This window comes from Ciona intestinalis, unplaced genomic scaffold, assembly GCF_000224145.3.
Source record: "Ciona intestinalis unplaced genomic scaffold, KH HT001084.1, whole genome shotgun sequence".
Classification (NCBI taxonomy): Eukaryota; Metazoa; Chordata; class Ascidiacea; order Phlebobranchia; family Cionidae; genus Ciona; species Ciona intestinalis.
In genome coordinates this window covers 955-18,512 of record NW_004191405.1, presented here as the reverse complement: position 1 = coordinate 18,512, position 17,558 = coordinate 955, and the positions used below count along the sequence as shown (strand labels likewise).

Below are 17,558 nucleotides of genomic sequence, written 5' to 3'. Positions count from 1 at the left end.
TATTGGTGGGGTGGTTATGTATTGGTGGGGTGGGGTGGTTGATGTATTGGTGGGGTGGGGTGGTTAATGTATTGGTTAAATTTTAGAATATTATTAATAATTATGTTTCGTGGAAATAATATTGTTTTCCACCCGACAACACTATTATTCAAGCCACCCAAAGACTTGGAGGGCGAGTATTGTACAAAGACCTGTTTCGTTTCGCTAGTATTGTTATCATTTAACAACTTAATTGTCACTAATACATCACAGACACCATTATCATTCAATGCCACGTGGTGTATTGCGCAACCATGTTGCAATCCTGTTTTGTAAACTTGTCGTGTAAAACGTCCATTTCTTTGACTCTAGTTATTCGTTATTTTGGTTTTGTTTATTAAACAAGTTTTACGCGGAGCTATTATAATGAGCCTTAATGCAATATTGGCAGGTTGTACCAAATCATTAACTCAGAATTCCAATTGTATTCCAAAGTATTTTATAATTATATTTCTATTTAAATATCCCACTAAGTTAGTTGATTCCCTAATGCTTATAATGGAATATTTTGGACTATTTTAGTACGAATAATCGAATATTACTCGATTCATTTTTGCATGCTGTACGATATAGTTTAGCTGGAATTGCAATCCTAATTTTTCAAAGTATTTGATAAGTTGAAAGGTTCCAACCCCTCCTATGTTAATTATTCCTCCATTATTGAAACTTTAAACACGTGGGTCGTTCGTTTCCTTCTCACAAGGAAGCCACTTTGTGGGCGTGTGTTTGCTTTTCATGTTTGGATATAACCCGCTTAACCTCGCGAGTAAAATGGTCGTTATAACACAGGTGTTCCGTTTCATACACCTTGTGCCCGCTTACAAGTTACAACGTATGTAACTTATTTATCCTCGCATGGCGAGGCAACGACAGTCGTTATAACACGGGTGTTCCGTTTCATACACCTCATGCCAGCTTACAAGCTACCCCGTATGTAACTTATTTATCCTCGCATGGCGAGGCAACGACAGTCGTTATAACATGGGTGTTCTGTTTTACACACCTCGTGCCTGCTCAGGACTGTTACAAGTTAACACACATGTTACTTTGTGGGTGATTGCTTTTTGGGATTTGAATGCATGGCAACCACTGGGTTGGAGTAGTTTGCATTCAGTGTTTTGTCAAAATACACACACCCTTTAAATGTAAATCTAACAAACTTATTTATTTTACAGATCATTGGCTTCATATTCTCATGTATGTTGATGAGGACGATCAAGTCTCAATATGATGTTGTATAGTAAGGTTTGATCACCAACCATAAAGTGCTTACTTTAGTGCAATATTGGTTTATATCATGTTTGCTTTGGTGTTGTGTAGTTAGTAGTGCCTTATAGTATATGCCATCCTTTATATACACATTGTTTCATGTTATTGGATCAGGATTTATAACACATGCTGCATGAATATGAGTGAATATGCTGCAAAGTGAATTTCTAATCATTTTTGAATATCCAAAGTCGCTGCCAATTCCAGTTGCATTTTAATCAACTTTGTTTATTGGTTTCTCTACTCAGAATTAGAATAAACTTTGGGGTAAAATCAAACTTGTTTTAATGGCTCAAGGGACAACCAAAGTATATTTTAGTTCAGTAAAGATTAAGAACAGAATTTATTTGGGATCATTGAGCACCAAATAAAGTTCTATTTATTTATCAAAGTAAAGTGAATTAGTAAGTTAAGTTGTATTTGACCGACACTTCAGTATTTTTGACAGCTAGGTTTACAAAGTGTCAACAAAACAATAACTTTGAATTGGTTGCACCACTTTTCACAGGTGTTTATATAANNGTTAAGTTGGTATTTCACNCAACGACACTTTAATATTTTTGTCAGGTAGCAAAACAATAACCTTGAATTTTAACGCAGTTGTTTATAAAGTTGTATTTTTACCGCATAATCCAGTTAAATGTACACTCAAGTAAAAGTAAAAAGTTCATGGATATATTAAAGCTTCGAAACTAAAGTACAATGCACCTTTATGACATCACACAAGCTTTTATCCCGCATATTATGGACAATAAAAGGAAGGAATGGCTTTCTGTGATGCAACAATGGTGCATTGTTACTTTAGGAACTCGCACAAAAGCAATTGTGGCAATCTATTCAAGCATATGCTGCATTATAATGGAATAATAAAAAGGGGAAAATATAAATCTTGGGTAAAAATATTTAAAAAATTTCAAGTTCCAAATCAAGCCCTTGTTATATTTGGTAATAATGCAATGGCTACCTTTCTATAGTGAGGTCCAGCGGGTTTAAATGAATTGTGCCTCTATGCACTATTCTATATGGGTGAGGTCCTACAGCGAGGCACGTCATGTAACCTCGATTTTACACCAGAGTTGCATCAATTAAATGGGTGTAAAGTTGTGCATTATAATGTTTATACCACTATACCCTTTATCATATTTTTAAAAAAAAAAAAAACAGTAATATTACGAACAATATAAATATCTTGAATAAACATAACACTTGGTTGGAAAGAATGAAGGGGTCTAATTGGTTGGTTTGAATCATACAAGAGCTGTGATTGGTTGGTTTGAATCATACAAGAGCTGTGATTGGTTGGTTTGAATCATACAAGAGTTGTGATTGGTTGGTTTGAATCATACAAGAGCTGTGATTGGTTGAAATACCCCACACATATAATCAGCAACAGGTAAACCTTTTGTAAAGTTTTTAAATATTAATTTTTGCAAAAGAGATTAAAATTATAAAGCAAGAACAATTTCAAGGACTATAATTTATTGTTTGTCGTTATAGGCATTAATATTGTATATCAGGTTATTATCAAGAATTGTTACATTATTTCCTAAGTCCAGTATATTACAAAGGCCTAATGTTGGTACCATTGTAGGTATATGTGCTTCAACCCAGTGGTCACTAATGCGTTGTCTAAATTATCATCATAAATTTAGACAATCGCCCACAAAGTTACATACATGGTAACTCGTATGCGGGCACGAGGTGCATAAAACAAAACACCTGTGTTGTAACGACTGTTGTTGCCCCGCCACCCACAAAGTTGCATGTGTGATAGTTAATCCTATTACCGACTGTTACTTTGATGTTATTATTAACTAAACCTTTTCATCTCAACAGCTTCGTCCACATTTTGTGGAAGTTTCCTCGTCTTGGTTTCCGGTAGCAACATGACAGTGGCCGAGGAAAGCGCGATCAACCCTGCTGTTATGTATGATGCTGTGGCAGTGTTGCCGGATTCACCTGGATTTGGAAGGTGGGTATGTTGGGTATATTTAATTTGGAAACACTGGGTTTGTATGTATTTTATAAAGACTAATTGTTTAAATGGACTAAGCCAACTCTGGCATAGCGGCTTCATGGCGTTCCACACTGTGTGGCCTCCTCCATATAGAACAGAAACAGAATGTGCATATACAATGTTGAGATAATGGGTCAACTCTGCCTTAAATCCCAGGTCCCATATTGTGCATTATTGTAGGACCTCACCCATATAGAATACTTTTGTAATACAGAACAATTGCGGAAGACTCTTATTGCAAATTCTTAAAATTAATGAAAGTCTAAACCAACCAAAGTATGTTTAATGTTAAGTAACCCACCCACGAATATAATAAACGGTGCAACAACGGTCCCAGCCCGACCAAAAGATGAGGCTGTAGCAAGTACTGTGTGTCGAGTGCCTGTTGGAAACAACTCCCCTGTGTAAGTATATACCACCCCGAACGCAAGGGACAAACCAAGTTTACTCAACATTGTAGCGATGGTCACCACTGTTGTACTCCCTAGGATATAAATAAAGTTTAGAATAACCTCAGGAATCAGTTTAATCATCTTATATTTCTGTTGTTGCTGCCAGGTGTACTATAAGTATAAGATCTTGCCTATTTTAAATTGTGACCCGCAGTGAACAAACATATGAATGAAACAAATCTAACTTATTGGTTGTAATGTTTACTGATTAATCCAGTGTGGGATAAGTCATAAGCAGGACATCCCAGGTCTCTATATTTCACTAAAAATTCCACCCATATAGAACACACTAATATATTGCCTTTATTTTATTATTATGTCTCTTTCATATTATTAGACCTCATCCATAACCAAAACATGACTCACAAATATCCACAGTTAGCCTGGCTACCCTGCCACCCCACATTTGTTGCCTATGTGAATGTGCCAATATTCCAACATCCCAAGTGTGTATGAACACCCCAGCCAACATACACAACTTACATGATATCCACAGTGGATTCGCAGCAACCAACGCAGCAGTGACCCCCATCACGCCCGAGTACGTGTTCCGTCTTCCCCAAGCCTCCACAGCGACATAAAACATACAGCACGCCAATAATTCCATCAATCCAGCAAACATCATGTTTAGAAAGCGGTCCCCGCTTAAACTGTTGGTGTTTAATGCGATCGTATAGTAACCAACCGTCACTACAATCCTGTGAAAAAAACAAATTTATTAAAAATTTAAAAGTAATAAAAAAACATTTGTCGGGCCCCACCCAGGACAAGTTTCGGAACAATTTATGAAGTGCGTTGACCAAGGACACCTGCCAATGGTCCTTCGGATAACTGTAGGATACTGCGTTCAATGCTTGGTTTGGTAGTGATCCACGTATGTTTTCTTGGGCAAGATACTTAATTACAAGAGCCAACTGTGGCCTAAATCACAAGTCTCATGGCATGCCTCAATGTAGGATCTCTGCTATGTACACTAGAATAACTATACTACCATACATAGTACCCCACCTACCATGCCCATATAATGATCAAGTATCTCCCAATAAGAATCGGTTTCTTAATCAGCTCCCCAAAAGTTTTCAGACATCCTTTTGTTTCATCCCCTCTCTTAGCTTGGAAAACTTCTTCCTCATCCTTCGTGGCCGTTTTATTCATCTTCAAAATTTTCAGAAGTATTTTTGCCGCATCATCATGTTTCCCGTTGCTCTTTAGCCATGACGGCGACTCATCAAGTAGCCTGGATGACAATGCACTTTTTTAAACGATGACTATGTTTTAGACTGCCGTAGTGGCTTAGTGTCCTTGGGCACTTAACGGACATTGCTCATTTGCTCCAAAAGTGAAGCAATTTACATTTGAAGTAGCAACATGAATTTGTTTTGTTCTAAACAATTTCTTATCCATTTAAAACCGTACCCATGTACCCTATTATATAGGGGGGAGCTCTTACTGCATGTCAGAATATTTGGCAAACCAAAAGGCTCATTACCGCAATACCAACCACACAAACATTGTTCTTTTAGTGAAAACGTTTACTTTATTATACTAACATTTTGTCTGTTTAGAGAAATTTTCAGCCACTGCATCAGGTTACAACAATAATATAAACAACCTTACCAATAATACGGAAGGTACACGACCCCAATGAGCCCAGTGAACCTTAGGTACCATCTCCAATCTCTAAACAGGAAAGCTACCAATGCAGTGAGCATGTATCCGCATGAGTAACCAATGTTCATGAGGAAAACTATGAGAGAACGACATCGAGGAGGAACCATTTCAACACCTGATGAGGTTTGTATTCATTAGTATTTGTTCATCTCCTTAACAATAATTGCTACAATATCTGTAGTTATATATAGTAGGGTGGGGGAAGATGGGACACCTTTTCATTCTATTTTCTTGTCCCATTTGGCAGTAAATAAAAAACATTCAAAGAATTATAAAACCGTATCCTCACGACTCCCATAGACGCCCACAATGTTAGCAACATAAAACCTAGGTATCCGTTAGTTACGTGGCAAGCGCTGCAACCATTATGCTATGTGGGACCCATAAGTGACCACTGGGTTGGAGCAAACATTATAACACCACATACTCACCAAGTAACACAGCTGCCATAAAGTTCACCAAGCTCCCAGATCCAGATATGAATAACATCACAGCGTACGTTATGACACTGTTAGAAAAGCTCATGCTCATTGCAGCAATGAATTGTATAGCAGTGAATATAAGAAAAACTTTCTTTCTTCCAAACCTGAAAGGTTTCATTCATTTAAATCTTGGTTTAAGTCCATTTAAGGGGGTATTGTTGTTTAATTCTATAGTATGTGGGTTGTGTCCTTGTGGGTTGGGTCTGTACACCAGATGTGGGTTGGGTCTGTACACCAGATGTGGGTTGGGTCCTTGTTAAGGTTTATAAATTTATGGCGAGGTTGGTTCATTGCCCCAACACTCAGAACACTGCAAGCACAAACCATTAGTGACAACTGGGTTGGAGCAATGTCTGTTAAATGTCTCACCCAAGGATAAATACAGCTTTAAACCCGGTGGTCTTTAGTTATGATGCAATCCTAACCACTCAGCCACATCACCAGACTTGACCATTTTATAAACCAAAACACGCCAGTATTATATACAAGTAATATACTTTACCTATCAGACAACACCCCACCAAAGAAACCTCCCACCATCTTCCCAATGAAATAAACAGAGACAAGAGTTGGTCTCATCCATGCCTTGCTACAAACCAAGCCGAACTGTAATGTAGGTTCCTTAGTAGATAACCAACTTATTATAAGTAGCACCCTGGGTGATGGGTCCCAGATCCTTTAGTGCCTTGCCGTAGGGTAACATCCATATAGAATAGAATATAAATCAGCAATGAACTGGTGCCATGGCTCGATGGTAGGAATGTAAGTTTTGTAACCATAAGGTATCTGGTTCGAGGCCCATTGCTGATACCATAGTGGGCTTATGTGTCCTTGGGGAAGACATTCAATGGCAATTGTTTCAACCCAGTGGTCACTGATAGGTTGTCCAAATAATCAGCCATACATAAAAAAATCCCACACAAAATTACATTCATGGTAACTTGTAAGCGAGCCTGAGGTGCATGAAACAGAACATTCGTGTTATAACGACTGTCGTCTCCCAACCATGCGAGGATAAATAAGTAACATTGTCCCCACACACCATATAACCCGTACCTCACTCACTGCAGACACCTCTGGACCTTCAAATATAAACTTCGTACACGACACTGTGGACAAACAATCACCATTATTCAAACACAATGCAATAATATTTCAACACAACTTACCAGTGTTCCCAGATATATTTTGGTAAGTACATGAACTTTTCAATTGGTCATCACTGGCATTTATGTTGCTTGTAAAGTTGCTCCAGATCTTTGTAGAGTTTGCCTTTAAAACAAGTTAAGGTAAAAAGTTATATGTGTGTTTAACTGTATTATGTTGTGTTTTTACACCTCATGCTCACCGTCGGGTTATAACATGGGTTTCTTCTTATACACCAGACACATATGGTGTATTCATACACCTCATGCTCACTGTTGAGTTATAACATGGGTGTCTTCTTATACACCAGACACATATGGTGTATTCATACACCTCATGCTCACTGTCGGGTTATAACATGAGTGTCTTCTTATACACCAGACACACATGGTGTATTCATACACCTCATGCTCACTGTCGAGTTATAACATGAGTGTCTTCTTATACACCAGACACACATGGTGTATTCATTCAACTCATGCTCACTGTCGGGTTATAACATGGATGTCTTCTTATACACCAGACACATATGGTGTATTCATACACCTCATGCTCACTGTCGTGTTATAACATGGGTGTCTTCTTATACACCAGACACACATGGTGTATTCATACACCTCATGCTCACTGTTAAGTTATAACATGGGTGTCTTTCTATACACCAGACACACATGGTGTATTCATACACCTCATGCTCACTGTCGGGTTATAACATGGATGTCTTCTTATACACCTGACACACATGGTGTATTCATACACCTCATGCTCACTGTTGAGTTATAACATGGGTGTCTTCTTATACACCAGACACACATGGTGTATTCATACACCTCATGTTCACTGTTGAGTTATAACATGGGTGTCTTCTTATACACCAGACACACATGGTGTATTCATACACCTCATGTTCACTGTTGAGTTATAACATGGGTGTCTTCTTATACACCAGACACACATGGTGTATTCATACACCTCATGCTCACTGTTGAGTTGTAACATGGGTGTCTTCTTATACACCAGACACACATGGTGTATTCATACACCTCATGCTCACTGCCGAGTTATAACATGGGTGTCTTCTTATACACCAGACACACATGGTGTATTCATACACCTCATGCTCACTGTTGAGTTATAACATGGGTGTCTTCTTATACACCAGACACACATGGTGTATTCATACACCTCATGCTCACTGTCGAGTTATAACATGGGTGTCTTCTTATACACCAGACACACATGGTGTATTCATGCACCTCATGCTCACTGTTAGTTATAACATGGGTGTCTTCTTATACACCAGACACACATGGTGTATTCATACACCTCATGCTCACTGTCCAGTTATAACATGGATGTCTTCTTATACACCAGACACACATGGTGTATTCATACACCTCATGCTAACTGTTGAGTTATAACATGGGTGTCTTCTTATACACCAGACACACATGGTGTATTCATACACCTCATGCTTATTATCGAGTCAGGATCCTTTCATGTTTATCCTCGGATTGGAAACCAAGGGGTTTAATACACGGGTGTTGCACACCATACATGTTGGCTTCATATTTGGTAAACCTCTTACCTGATAGTCTGTTCCTCCTAAGTCACATTGATAAGGTGGTATATATTGTATAACGAGTGATTGCAACACTGCGAACGGGTTGCAAACCGCTGATAAGGCAATCAACAATATCAACCTTTTCCCATACCGTCCAATGCCATGGAACAAATGTTTCATGATAATTGTTCCTATGTCTGTATGTTAAGTTGGTAATGTGTATGTGTCTTGCACCATGAGGTTTACATATACACCAGGTACGAGGCTCGTTGCTGCTACCATGTATAAAACTTAAAAGCAATTGCTCCAGCTTGGTGATCATTTATGGATCTCCCAAATTGTCAGCCGTACAGAAAAACAATCACCCATAAAGTAACATACGTGGTAACTTGTAAGTGGGCGCGAGGTGTCTGAAACAGAACACCCGTGTTAGACACATGGAACTTGATACAGCCGCGTTAGCCACTGTACCACCACAGTATACACAAACTATAAACCAAATACTGTTTGATCTGTAATTACGCTGTAGCTTTGACTGACGTTTAAAACCAAACTTCTCCGATCGTCTTTTCTTATCCTTATATGATTGCGGTTGAAATATGATTGACAGCACGGATGTAACTACTCCTCTACCACATAAACCCCATTGCTCGTTTGTGGTTAGATTTGTATACGAGGTAATTATAGATAATAATGTGGGGAAGATGGGACACCTTTAGCTCCTAATATCCAAATATCCTGATCGTGTTTTAAATAATTACCAACGGTTTATGAGAGAATACGGTTTTATAATTCTTTGAACGCTCTTTATTGACTACCAAATGGGCCGAGAAAATACAATGAAAAGGTGTCCCATCTTCCTGACCCTACTATGGTCCTATTCATTGCTAACTGTAAGCATTCTCATTCTGCTTTTGAGACAAATTGTGATTGCTTGATGCGCCAGGAAACCGCACTTTCCGGCCATATGATCAATGTTGTTTCTCTTGTTGCATAAACGTTGCATTGAGAACTCAACGCACCTCGCAGATAAACATCAGCAAATTGCCAATATTGGCTTGATTGTGAAACGCTATGTTGAAGTCCTTATTTCAAAGTTTAAATACGCGTTGCTACACCCTCGTTATCGCGACTGACGTTGTCCTGCTACGCGAAAGTATATAAATTACTTTCGTTTATTCACCCACAAAGTTATATAATAGGGTGGGGTAAGACCGGACATGTTTTCATTCTCTTCTCTTGTTCCATTTGGTTGTAAACAAAGGATATTTACAAAAATATAAAACCGTATCCTCGCGGCCATAAAAGAGCGTTGTTGATTGTACAAAGTACGATCAGTAAATCCAACTTTTCCCCACCGTTTTTTAAACAACTACCAAAGCTCTTTTAGAGTTGTCAGGATACGGTTATATACTTCTCTTTACAATCTTTGTTTACTATCAAACGGAACGAGAAACGAGAATGAAAACATGTCCCATCTTACCCCATCCTAACCCTGCTATACAATTCTTTGGAATTGAGTTTTATACTTACTGTTGCAATTTATCTTTGCGGCGAATTATGTAAGATGAAATTCACATAGATGTATTCCGTGTACAAAATGTGGATTTCTAGGAAAAGTGGGCTTGTAACGTGTGTCAGCGTGTGAAGCCTTATCTGCATTAATATTATACTGTGAGGTAAATGCGTTCCGTAAGCCCTTTAATCCTAGATTTATATTTCGGGTTTTAAACAATTAACAACCTTCTTTCAGAATCCAGGAACTATGGTTTCATTCACCTTTATCGCTCCATTTGGTAGTAAACGAAGAGTATTTGCATACATGTATATAACACAGAAATAAAAAGAGCAGAACGCGCAATTGCCCAAAACCGTGATATATTCTTTTTTTCTATTCACGTGACCGCCAACTCCGTCCCTATGTCGCTTGCTCTCCATTGTAAAAGATAGGCGCATAGTAGTTTTAGGAGGTTTTAGCTGTTTATTTTAAAAACGTCACCACCTTTATTTAAGTTTATTAGGCCAGTTTAGTTATTTGATAGGTAAACGCTTACAGTTTAGCGATTGTTTAGAAAATTGAATTATTTAATAAATTTAATTAAAAACGTTCAAACAAACGGTTTGTTAGAAATATATATATATATTTAGAAATCGTTTTTCCTTATAAATTTAATTAGGTCTAAAAACTACATAGACGCCCTGGATTCCATTAACTTCAACAGTAAACGGGAACGCCTCGCATTGAAACAGAGTGTATCAGCATCTTTCCTGCCGACATTGGATATGCGCGTTCTATTTTGTTAATTCCGTAGTATAGTAAAGTGGGGGAAGACGGGACACTTTACCACATAATAACCAAATATCCTGATCGTGTTTTAAACAAAATTTATGATGAAACGAATTTTTTCGCATATTTACCCCTAAACGAGTGGAATTTGTCATCCAGCTAACGAGTTTTCTCCTGCGCTAAATGGCTTTGGTCGACCTGTGTCGCTTCAAACAAATCTAAACACTTTTCATTTTCATAAAATAAAAGAAGAAGAAACAACAAATAAATTAATATCGACACCTAGCGTTAATGGTTAAGCGCAGGTCAGCGTAGATATTTCTTTGTTTGTTCTTTTTACACCGAGGCGAGTTAAGCTAAAATGTAAACGTCGTTTAAAACGAAGAAATATCTACGCTGAACAACGCTTAACTATTAACGCTAGGTGTCGTTGTTTGATATTTTTCTTTGTTTGTTCCTTATACGTCTCCTAAATGCATGCGCTGACATAAATTACAGATAGCAATGGGTGTACGACTTTTCTTAGGTTGGTAAATTTGCCTCAAGACAGTCCTTTCATTATGTGCACGTCGCAGAACTTATATATAATACTGTGGGGTAAGATGATTACCCATAATGTCCCATATTTCCCAATCGTGTTTTCAACAATTAACAACGCTCGTTTGGAGTAGCGACTGTTTATAATTCTGTGAACGTTTTTTTCTAATAAATTTATGAAAAAGAATATTATAAGGACATGAACCATCTTAGCAATTATGTTTTCCGCCATTATTTTTTGTCTTTTGTGACGTCATCACATTTTTCATTATCACGATTTGCACACGACACCAACGTATTTTTTGATTGATATTGTTTTGGTTTTCTGGTTTGTTTCATTTCCTATCTTCATGTTTCCGCCCATCGGACAGTTAACTGCGGCCACATCATAATTAATGTTAGCGGATTGTATGTCGAGTATAGCTTGGATTGGCTGGTTGGTTAAGTGTTTGTGGAAACTTATGTAGTAGGGTGGGGTAAGATGGGACACCTTTAGCACAGAATATCTAAATATCCTAATCGTTATCAACGGTTTATGGGAGTCGTGAGGATACAGTTTTATAATTCTGTAAATGTGCTTTGTTTATTACTAGATGGGACGAAAAAAATATTATGAAAAGGTGTCTCATCTTCCCCCACCCTACTATATAACTTTGTTGGTAAATAAACGAATGTATCTTTTTGCTTTTACGTAGCAACGCCGCGCAGCAGGGCGCAATACCACGGGTGTAGCAACTCGTCGCGTAATTTAACTTTAACATAGTGTTTCACAATCGAGCCAGTGTTGCCAATTAACATGCTTAACTACCGAGACGCGCAGGCGAGTTGAATATATGATTGACTGTGGCATAAGTAAGATGACAATGCTATGTTTATGAAGTTGGATTTGAATACGATCTTATAATTACCTCGTGTGACCACAAATGAGCAATGAGGTCCCTGTGGTAGGGAATAGCCCTTCACTGGCCAACATACGAGCTGTCAATCTATCATCTAGTTTAGCCTTCACATGCGTCGTAGTTTAGCCTTCACGTGCGTCGTAGTTTAGCCTTCACGTGCGTCGTAGTTTAGCCTTCACATGCGTCGTAGTTTAGCCTTCACGTGGCCGACATACGACCTGTCAATCTATCATCTAGTTTAGCCTTCACATGCGTCGTAGTTTAGCCTTCACGTGCGTCGTAGTTTAGCCTTCACGTGCGTCGTAGTTTAGCCTTCACATGCGTCGTAGTTTAGCCTTCACGTGCGTCGTAGTTTAGCCTTCACGTGCGTCGTAGTTTAGCCTTCACATGCGTCGTAGTTTAGCCTTCACGTGCGTCGTAGTTTAGCCTTCACGTGCGTCGTAGTTTAGCCTTCACGTGCGTCGTAGTTTAGCCTTCACGTGCGTCGTAGTTTAGCCTTCACGTGCGTCGTAGTTTAGCCTTCACGTGCGTCGTAATTTAGCCTTCACGTGCGTCGTAGTTTAGCCTTCACGCGCGTCGTAATTTAGCCTTCACGTGCGTCGTAGTTTAGCCTTCACGTGCGTCGTAGTTTAGCCTTCACGTGCGTCGTAGTTTAGCCTTCACGCGCGTCGTAATTTAGCCTTCACGCGCGTCGTAATTTAGCCTTCACGTGCGTCGTAGTTAAAAAATAGCTACGACGTCTTTGCGTGACATTGAATATGTTTCCATGAATACAGATTATTTAGAGCAGAACAAGCAAACGTTCGTAATTATATTTTCCACTTGTTGTACAATGGACAAGGAAGTAAAAGGATCGGAAAAGTTAGTTTGTTATTTAAGTTATTGTTCATCTCTTGGTATTTTAACGGTTAGAGTGGTCGTCTCTAGATCAGAGTATGCTGGTTTAAGGCTCGTTGCTGCTACCATTGTAGGCGTATGCGTTTATATGGCCAAGACACTTAAAGTTAATAATTCCTACCCAGTGGTCACTATGGGTCAGCCATACATAAAAACAATCACCCACAAACCTAGATACATGGTAAAAAGGGCATGAGGTGTATGAAACACACCTGTATTATATCGACTATCGTTGCCCGACCACACATATAAGTTACATTCAGCTATTTATAAAGTCTCCCAAACTCCATTAGAATATAATGCACATAAACCAAGGTAAATAATCCACAGAACCACATGGAGCAACCAGGTCGAGTTTTTCCTCTCATTACTCGGCTATGTCATTGGCCTTGGTAACTTATGGAGGTTTCCCTATGTTTGTTACAGGAATGGAGGAGGTGAGTGGTGACTTGGTGTTTAAATATTTAAAGTGTTGTTGTTCTGTTGTATGAATATTATGTGTTACAAAATTAGTAACAGACGAAAATAAAGTCCAACCAATAGTATAAAAAATATATATTTCGCCTAAATGACATCGTCAGTCTCCTTTTCATATAGATTTCTTTATAGTGTAGATATATGAGTATGTAGATACATGTGTATATAAATACGTAAGTTATACACAGGTGCCTTCCTGGTTCCTTACTTGGGTTCAATGTTGATCATTGGTTTGCCAATGTATGTTGGTGAGATAGGGATGGGTCAATATACAAGGTCGGGGAAAATTAACGCTTGGAACAGAATCCCAATCATGAAGGTAAAGCAAGATTAATATTTGCTGTGAATTTTGTTTGATTGACACTTCAGTATTTAGACAGGCGGTTTTATAAAAAATTGTTGACACTTTGTTTTAATTTTTTTTACCTTTAATTGGTTGCAAACTTTTCACAGGTGTTTATATAAGTTACGTTGTATTTGACCGACACTTCAGTATTTTTGACAGCCAGTTTTACAAAGTGTCAACAAAACAATAACCTTGAACTGGTTGCAACACTTTTCACACGTGTTTATATAATTTAGGTTACACCCCATCTTACCTGTTACATTTTCTTCAAGTGACGTATCGTTTTTTCAACTTTATGGGAAGGTTTACAAAATGACCCAAACATTTTTATCTAATTGATCAATTTCTATTGTAAATATTTTGCATTACAGGGCATTGGGTTCGGCTCCATCATAATGTGTTTTTTTTCAATGCCGCCCTATATGATGGTCATGTCATGGTCGTTATTTTACCTTGGACATTCGTTTAATTCCGATCTTCCTTGGGCAACTTGTGGTACGTTTGTTCAACAAATACATTTTCTCGGGTTTTATTTTATGCTGATACCATTGTGGGCGTATTTGTCCTTAAACGGTCACGTAACGGAAAATTGCTGCAACCTAGTGGTCACTAATGAGTTGTTCAAATTTTCAGCCATACAGAATAACAATCACCCACAAAGTTACATACATAGTAACTCGTAAGTGGGCACGAGGTGCCTGAAACAAAACACCTGTGTTATAACGACTGTCCTTGCTGTGCCATGCGAGGATAAATAAGTTACTTTCATGCATTTACGTCTTACACCACACATAGGTCATCATTGGAATTCGAACTCGTGTATCAGTATTGCGCAATCTAGTTCAACCAACCTGTCAATCAACCCACAAACTAACCTGTCAATCAACCCGCAAACCAACTTGTCAATCAACCCACAAACCAACTTGTCAATCAACCCGCAAACCAACCTGTCAATCAACCCACAAACCAACCTGTCAATCAACCCACAAACCAACTTGTCAATCAACCCGCAAACCAACCTGTCAATCAACCCACAAACCAACCTGTCAATCAACCAAAGCACCAACTTTTCATATTCCCAAAGCTCCTTATCTCAGGTTCAATTTTGGAGGTTAGTTTTACTCAATGTTTATTTTATATGGCTATGGGTCCCAATTTTGGGTCTCAATTATTTTTGTTTTACATAACATTTATTTTCCAATCATATCAGTTTAAACCAAGGGTCCCTAATTTGGGTCCAAAATATTTACCTAATAAATCTTAAAATTATAACATATTTAGCCGCCATGATTGTTTAAAATTAGACTCATATCTGCTTACCCACACACCTAGTATAAACAAGCCATCTTTACAGAAACTATGTTTTCCAAAATGGTGACCTTGAATACACGTTCAGTTGGCCGATGTTGGTATGCGTGGTTGTCGCTCACTTTATTGTGTTTGTCGTCATTATTAAAGGGATCAGATCAAGTGGAAAGGTGGGTGAAATAATGTCTGTGGGGTGGCAGTGTGTGTTTTATATCATTATATTCAAAGTGTAATTCAAACTCAATCATTTTTTTCTGTGTGAGTGACAGTGAGGCATGCCATGGCATTTTAAGTTCAACCTTTGGGCCAGAGTTAACTCATTACTTCAACGCATGAAAATCTTATAAAGCAATATAAATGGCCTAACCAGTAATGCTAATCCATCTATTACTTGATGTCTATAAGTCAACTCAGTGGGATCTAAATGATAGCACCCTGAGTGTTGGGGTAATAGACCTACATCCCAGGTGTGCCTCACTGAAGCAATCACCCTTATAGAATGAAACCTCTATTATTGAGTGTCCATAAATTGCCTCAGTGGGGTCTAGATGGTAGCACCCTGGGTGTTGGGGTAATAGACCTACATCCCAGGTCTAAGGTGTGTCTCAATGAAGACTTCACCCTTATAGAATGAAATCTCTATTATTGAGTGTCTATAATCTGCCTTAGTGGATGGTAGCACCCTGGGTGTTGGGTAACCTCACTTAAAACCTCACACATAACACCCCCACCACAGGTAGTCTATGTCACCGCCACGTTTCCGTACCTCATGCTCCTAACATTGCTCATACGTGCTTTAACACTCGATGGGGCTGGAGAGGGGGTTCGATTGTTTCTTGTACCAAAGTTTGGCGACCTTTTGAACCCACAGGTTTGTTAGTGATAATATAATCAATTTTGAGTACAGATGAGAGTTTTGTTTAAGGGCATGTATCTTACGTTTAAATTTTGAGCTGCATATGTTTGGTGAGTCACATAGCAGACTTTTCTCCAATCTAGTGGTCAGTAATGGGTTGTAATCATAACCTGATCTCATTGCAAGACATGTGTTTATATTAATTATTCTAATTCTGTGGTTCAGTGGTAAACACAGTATAACTTTCTATCCAGGTATGGGTAGAAGCAAGCGCACAAGTCATCTTAACCCTTGGCATCACTTACCCGGGCCTTACCGCGTTCGGATCTTACAATAAGTTTCGTAATGATTTTTATAAGTGAGTATTGTGGTTGTGTATGATGGTAGCAGGCAGAATGTAAATATTATTTCAACGGCACATCTGGTATGAAACACATGGTGTATTTCCAACTTTTCGTTGGCCATCCATTCCCTGAAGGTCTCGCCGGAGGAAAAGTTGGAAATACACTTCGTTTTTATACCAGATGAGCCATTAAAAGAATATTTAGTGTGCGTATGTGGTATTGTTGTGTATACTGGTGCCAAGTCCCACATAGAATATGATGTATTCTGTGTAAATAAATGTTAAAGTAAAACTTTGTTTGTTTTTTAACGATTTTTTCAAGATAAAACTTAAGTTTCCCAGATTTTTTTAAAACTTTTTTATTCCAGTTATTATAGCCTAACAATTCCATTAATTGTGTGTTTAGACAATCGATTTATGTCGTACCACTGGGGGCAGCAACATCGTTGTTAATGGGGGTTGTAACATTTTCGTTACTTGGTCACTTGTCACACACACAGGGTGTCAAGGTAGAAGATTTGATTCAATCCGGTGAGTGAATAGTTGTGAGAATACAATGTATTTATAAGGACAAAACTAACTGTGTTGGGCATGCATTAAATAATCACCCATAAAGTTACATGTAAGCGGGCACGAGGTGTATGAAACAGAACACCCGTGTTATAACGACTGACGTTGCCCCGCCATGTGAGGATAAGTAAGTTACATACGTGGTAACTTGTAAGCGGGCACGAGGTGTATGAAACAGAACACAGGTGTTATAACGGCTGTCGTTTTCTGGCTACGCAAGGATAAAGCTACATTTATTCTCATTAAGGCCAGAGATGGCTTATTATACTTTAACATAAACAAATGTTTTTCATGGCAGGTCCAGGGTTGGTGTTCCAAATATATCCAGTTGGATTATCTTTGATGCCTCTTCCACAATTCTGGTCGGTTTTATTTTTCCTCATGTTTATATTGGTGGC

At 38.4% G+C, this 17,558-nt stretch overlaps 3 protein-coding genes and 1 long non-coding RNA gene across 4 annotated transcripts in view; 3 read left to right on the top strand and 1 right to left on the bottom strand.

Moving 5' to 3' along the window:
* The window catches only part of LOC100187103 (CD63 antigen-like), a 7,451-nt gene extending 5,865 nt beyond the window's left edge, over window positions 1-1,586 (top strand). The window contains exon 9 of the mRNA XM_002129914.5: window positions 1,215-1,586. Within this exon, the coding sequence (XP_002129950.3) occupies window positions 1,215-1,280 (66 nt within the window). The 3' untranslated portion in view covers window positions 1,281-1,586. The remainder of the gene's footprint in view (window positions 1-1,214) is intronic.
* Window positions 1,587-2,605: 1,019 nt separating this feature from the next.
* Window positions 2,606-9,393, bottom strand: LOC100182342 (organic cation transporter protein-like). Its single transcript, XM_026839959.1, has 11 exons — window positions 8,665-9,393; window positions 7,100-7,202; window positions 6,987-7,039; window positions 6,433-6,536; window positions 5,880-6,034; window positions 5,395-5,563; window positions 4,790-5,014; window positions 4,261-4,475; window positions 3,627-3,809; window positions 3,129-3,267; window positions 2,606-2,707 (listed from the first exon to the last, which is right to left on the bottom strand). The coding sequence occupies exons 1-11, from the start codon at window positions 8,818-8,820 to the stop codon at window positions 2,692-2,694; spliced, it is 1,518 nt and encodes a 505-aa protein (XP_026695760.1). The 5' UTR covers window positions 8,821-9,393; the 3' UTR covers window positions 2,606-2,691.
* LOC113475616 lies at window positions 2,616-4,242 on the top strand. The gene is made up of 3 exons (XR_003397371.1): window positions 2,616-2,701; window positions 3,145-3,280; window positions 4,156-4,242. It is a non-coding gene; the product is annotated as an uncharacterized LOC113475616 (long non-coding RNA).
* A 2,330-nt stretch (window positions 9,394-11,723) lies between the features above and the next one.
* Window positions 11,724-17,558, top strand: part of LOC101241943 (creatine transporter-like) — a 5,938-nt gene continuing 103 nt past the window's right edge. Inside the window, exons 1-11 of the mRNA XM_026839961.1 lie at window positions 11,724-11,900; window positions 13,140-13,224; window positions 13,591-13,697; window positions 13,926-14,056; window positions 14,455-14,578; window positions 14,879-15,194; window positions 15,438-15,561; window positions 16,128-16,262; window positions 16,502-16,605; window positions 16,997-17,121; window positions 17,459-17,553. Of these exons, the coding sequence (XP_026695762.1) occupies window positions 13,196-13,224; window positions 13,591-13,697; window positions 13,926-14,056; window positions 14,455-14,578; window positions 14,879-15,194; window positions 15,438-15,561; window positions 16,128-16,262; window positions 16,502-16,605; window positions 16,997-17,121; window positions 17,459-17,553 (1,290 nt within the window). The 5' untranslated portion in view covers window positions 11,724-11,900; window positions 13,140-13,195. The remainder of the gene's footprint in view (window positions 11,901-13,139; window positions 13,225-13,590; window positions 13,698-13,925; window positions 14,057-14,454; window positions 14,579-14,878; window positions 15,195-15,437; window positions 15,562-16,127; window positions 16,263-16,501; window positions 16,606-16,996; window positions 17,122-17,458; window positions 17,554-17,558) is intronic.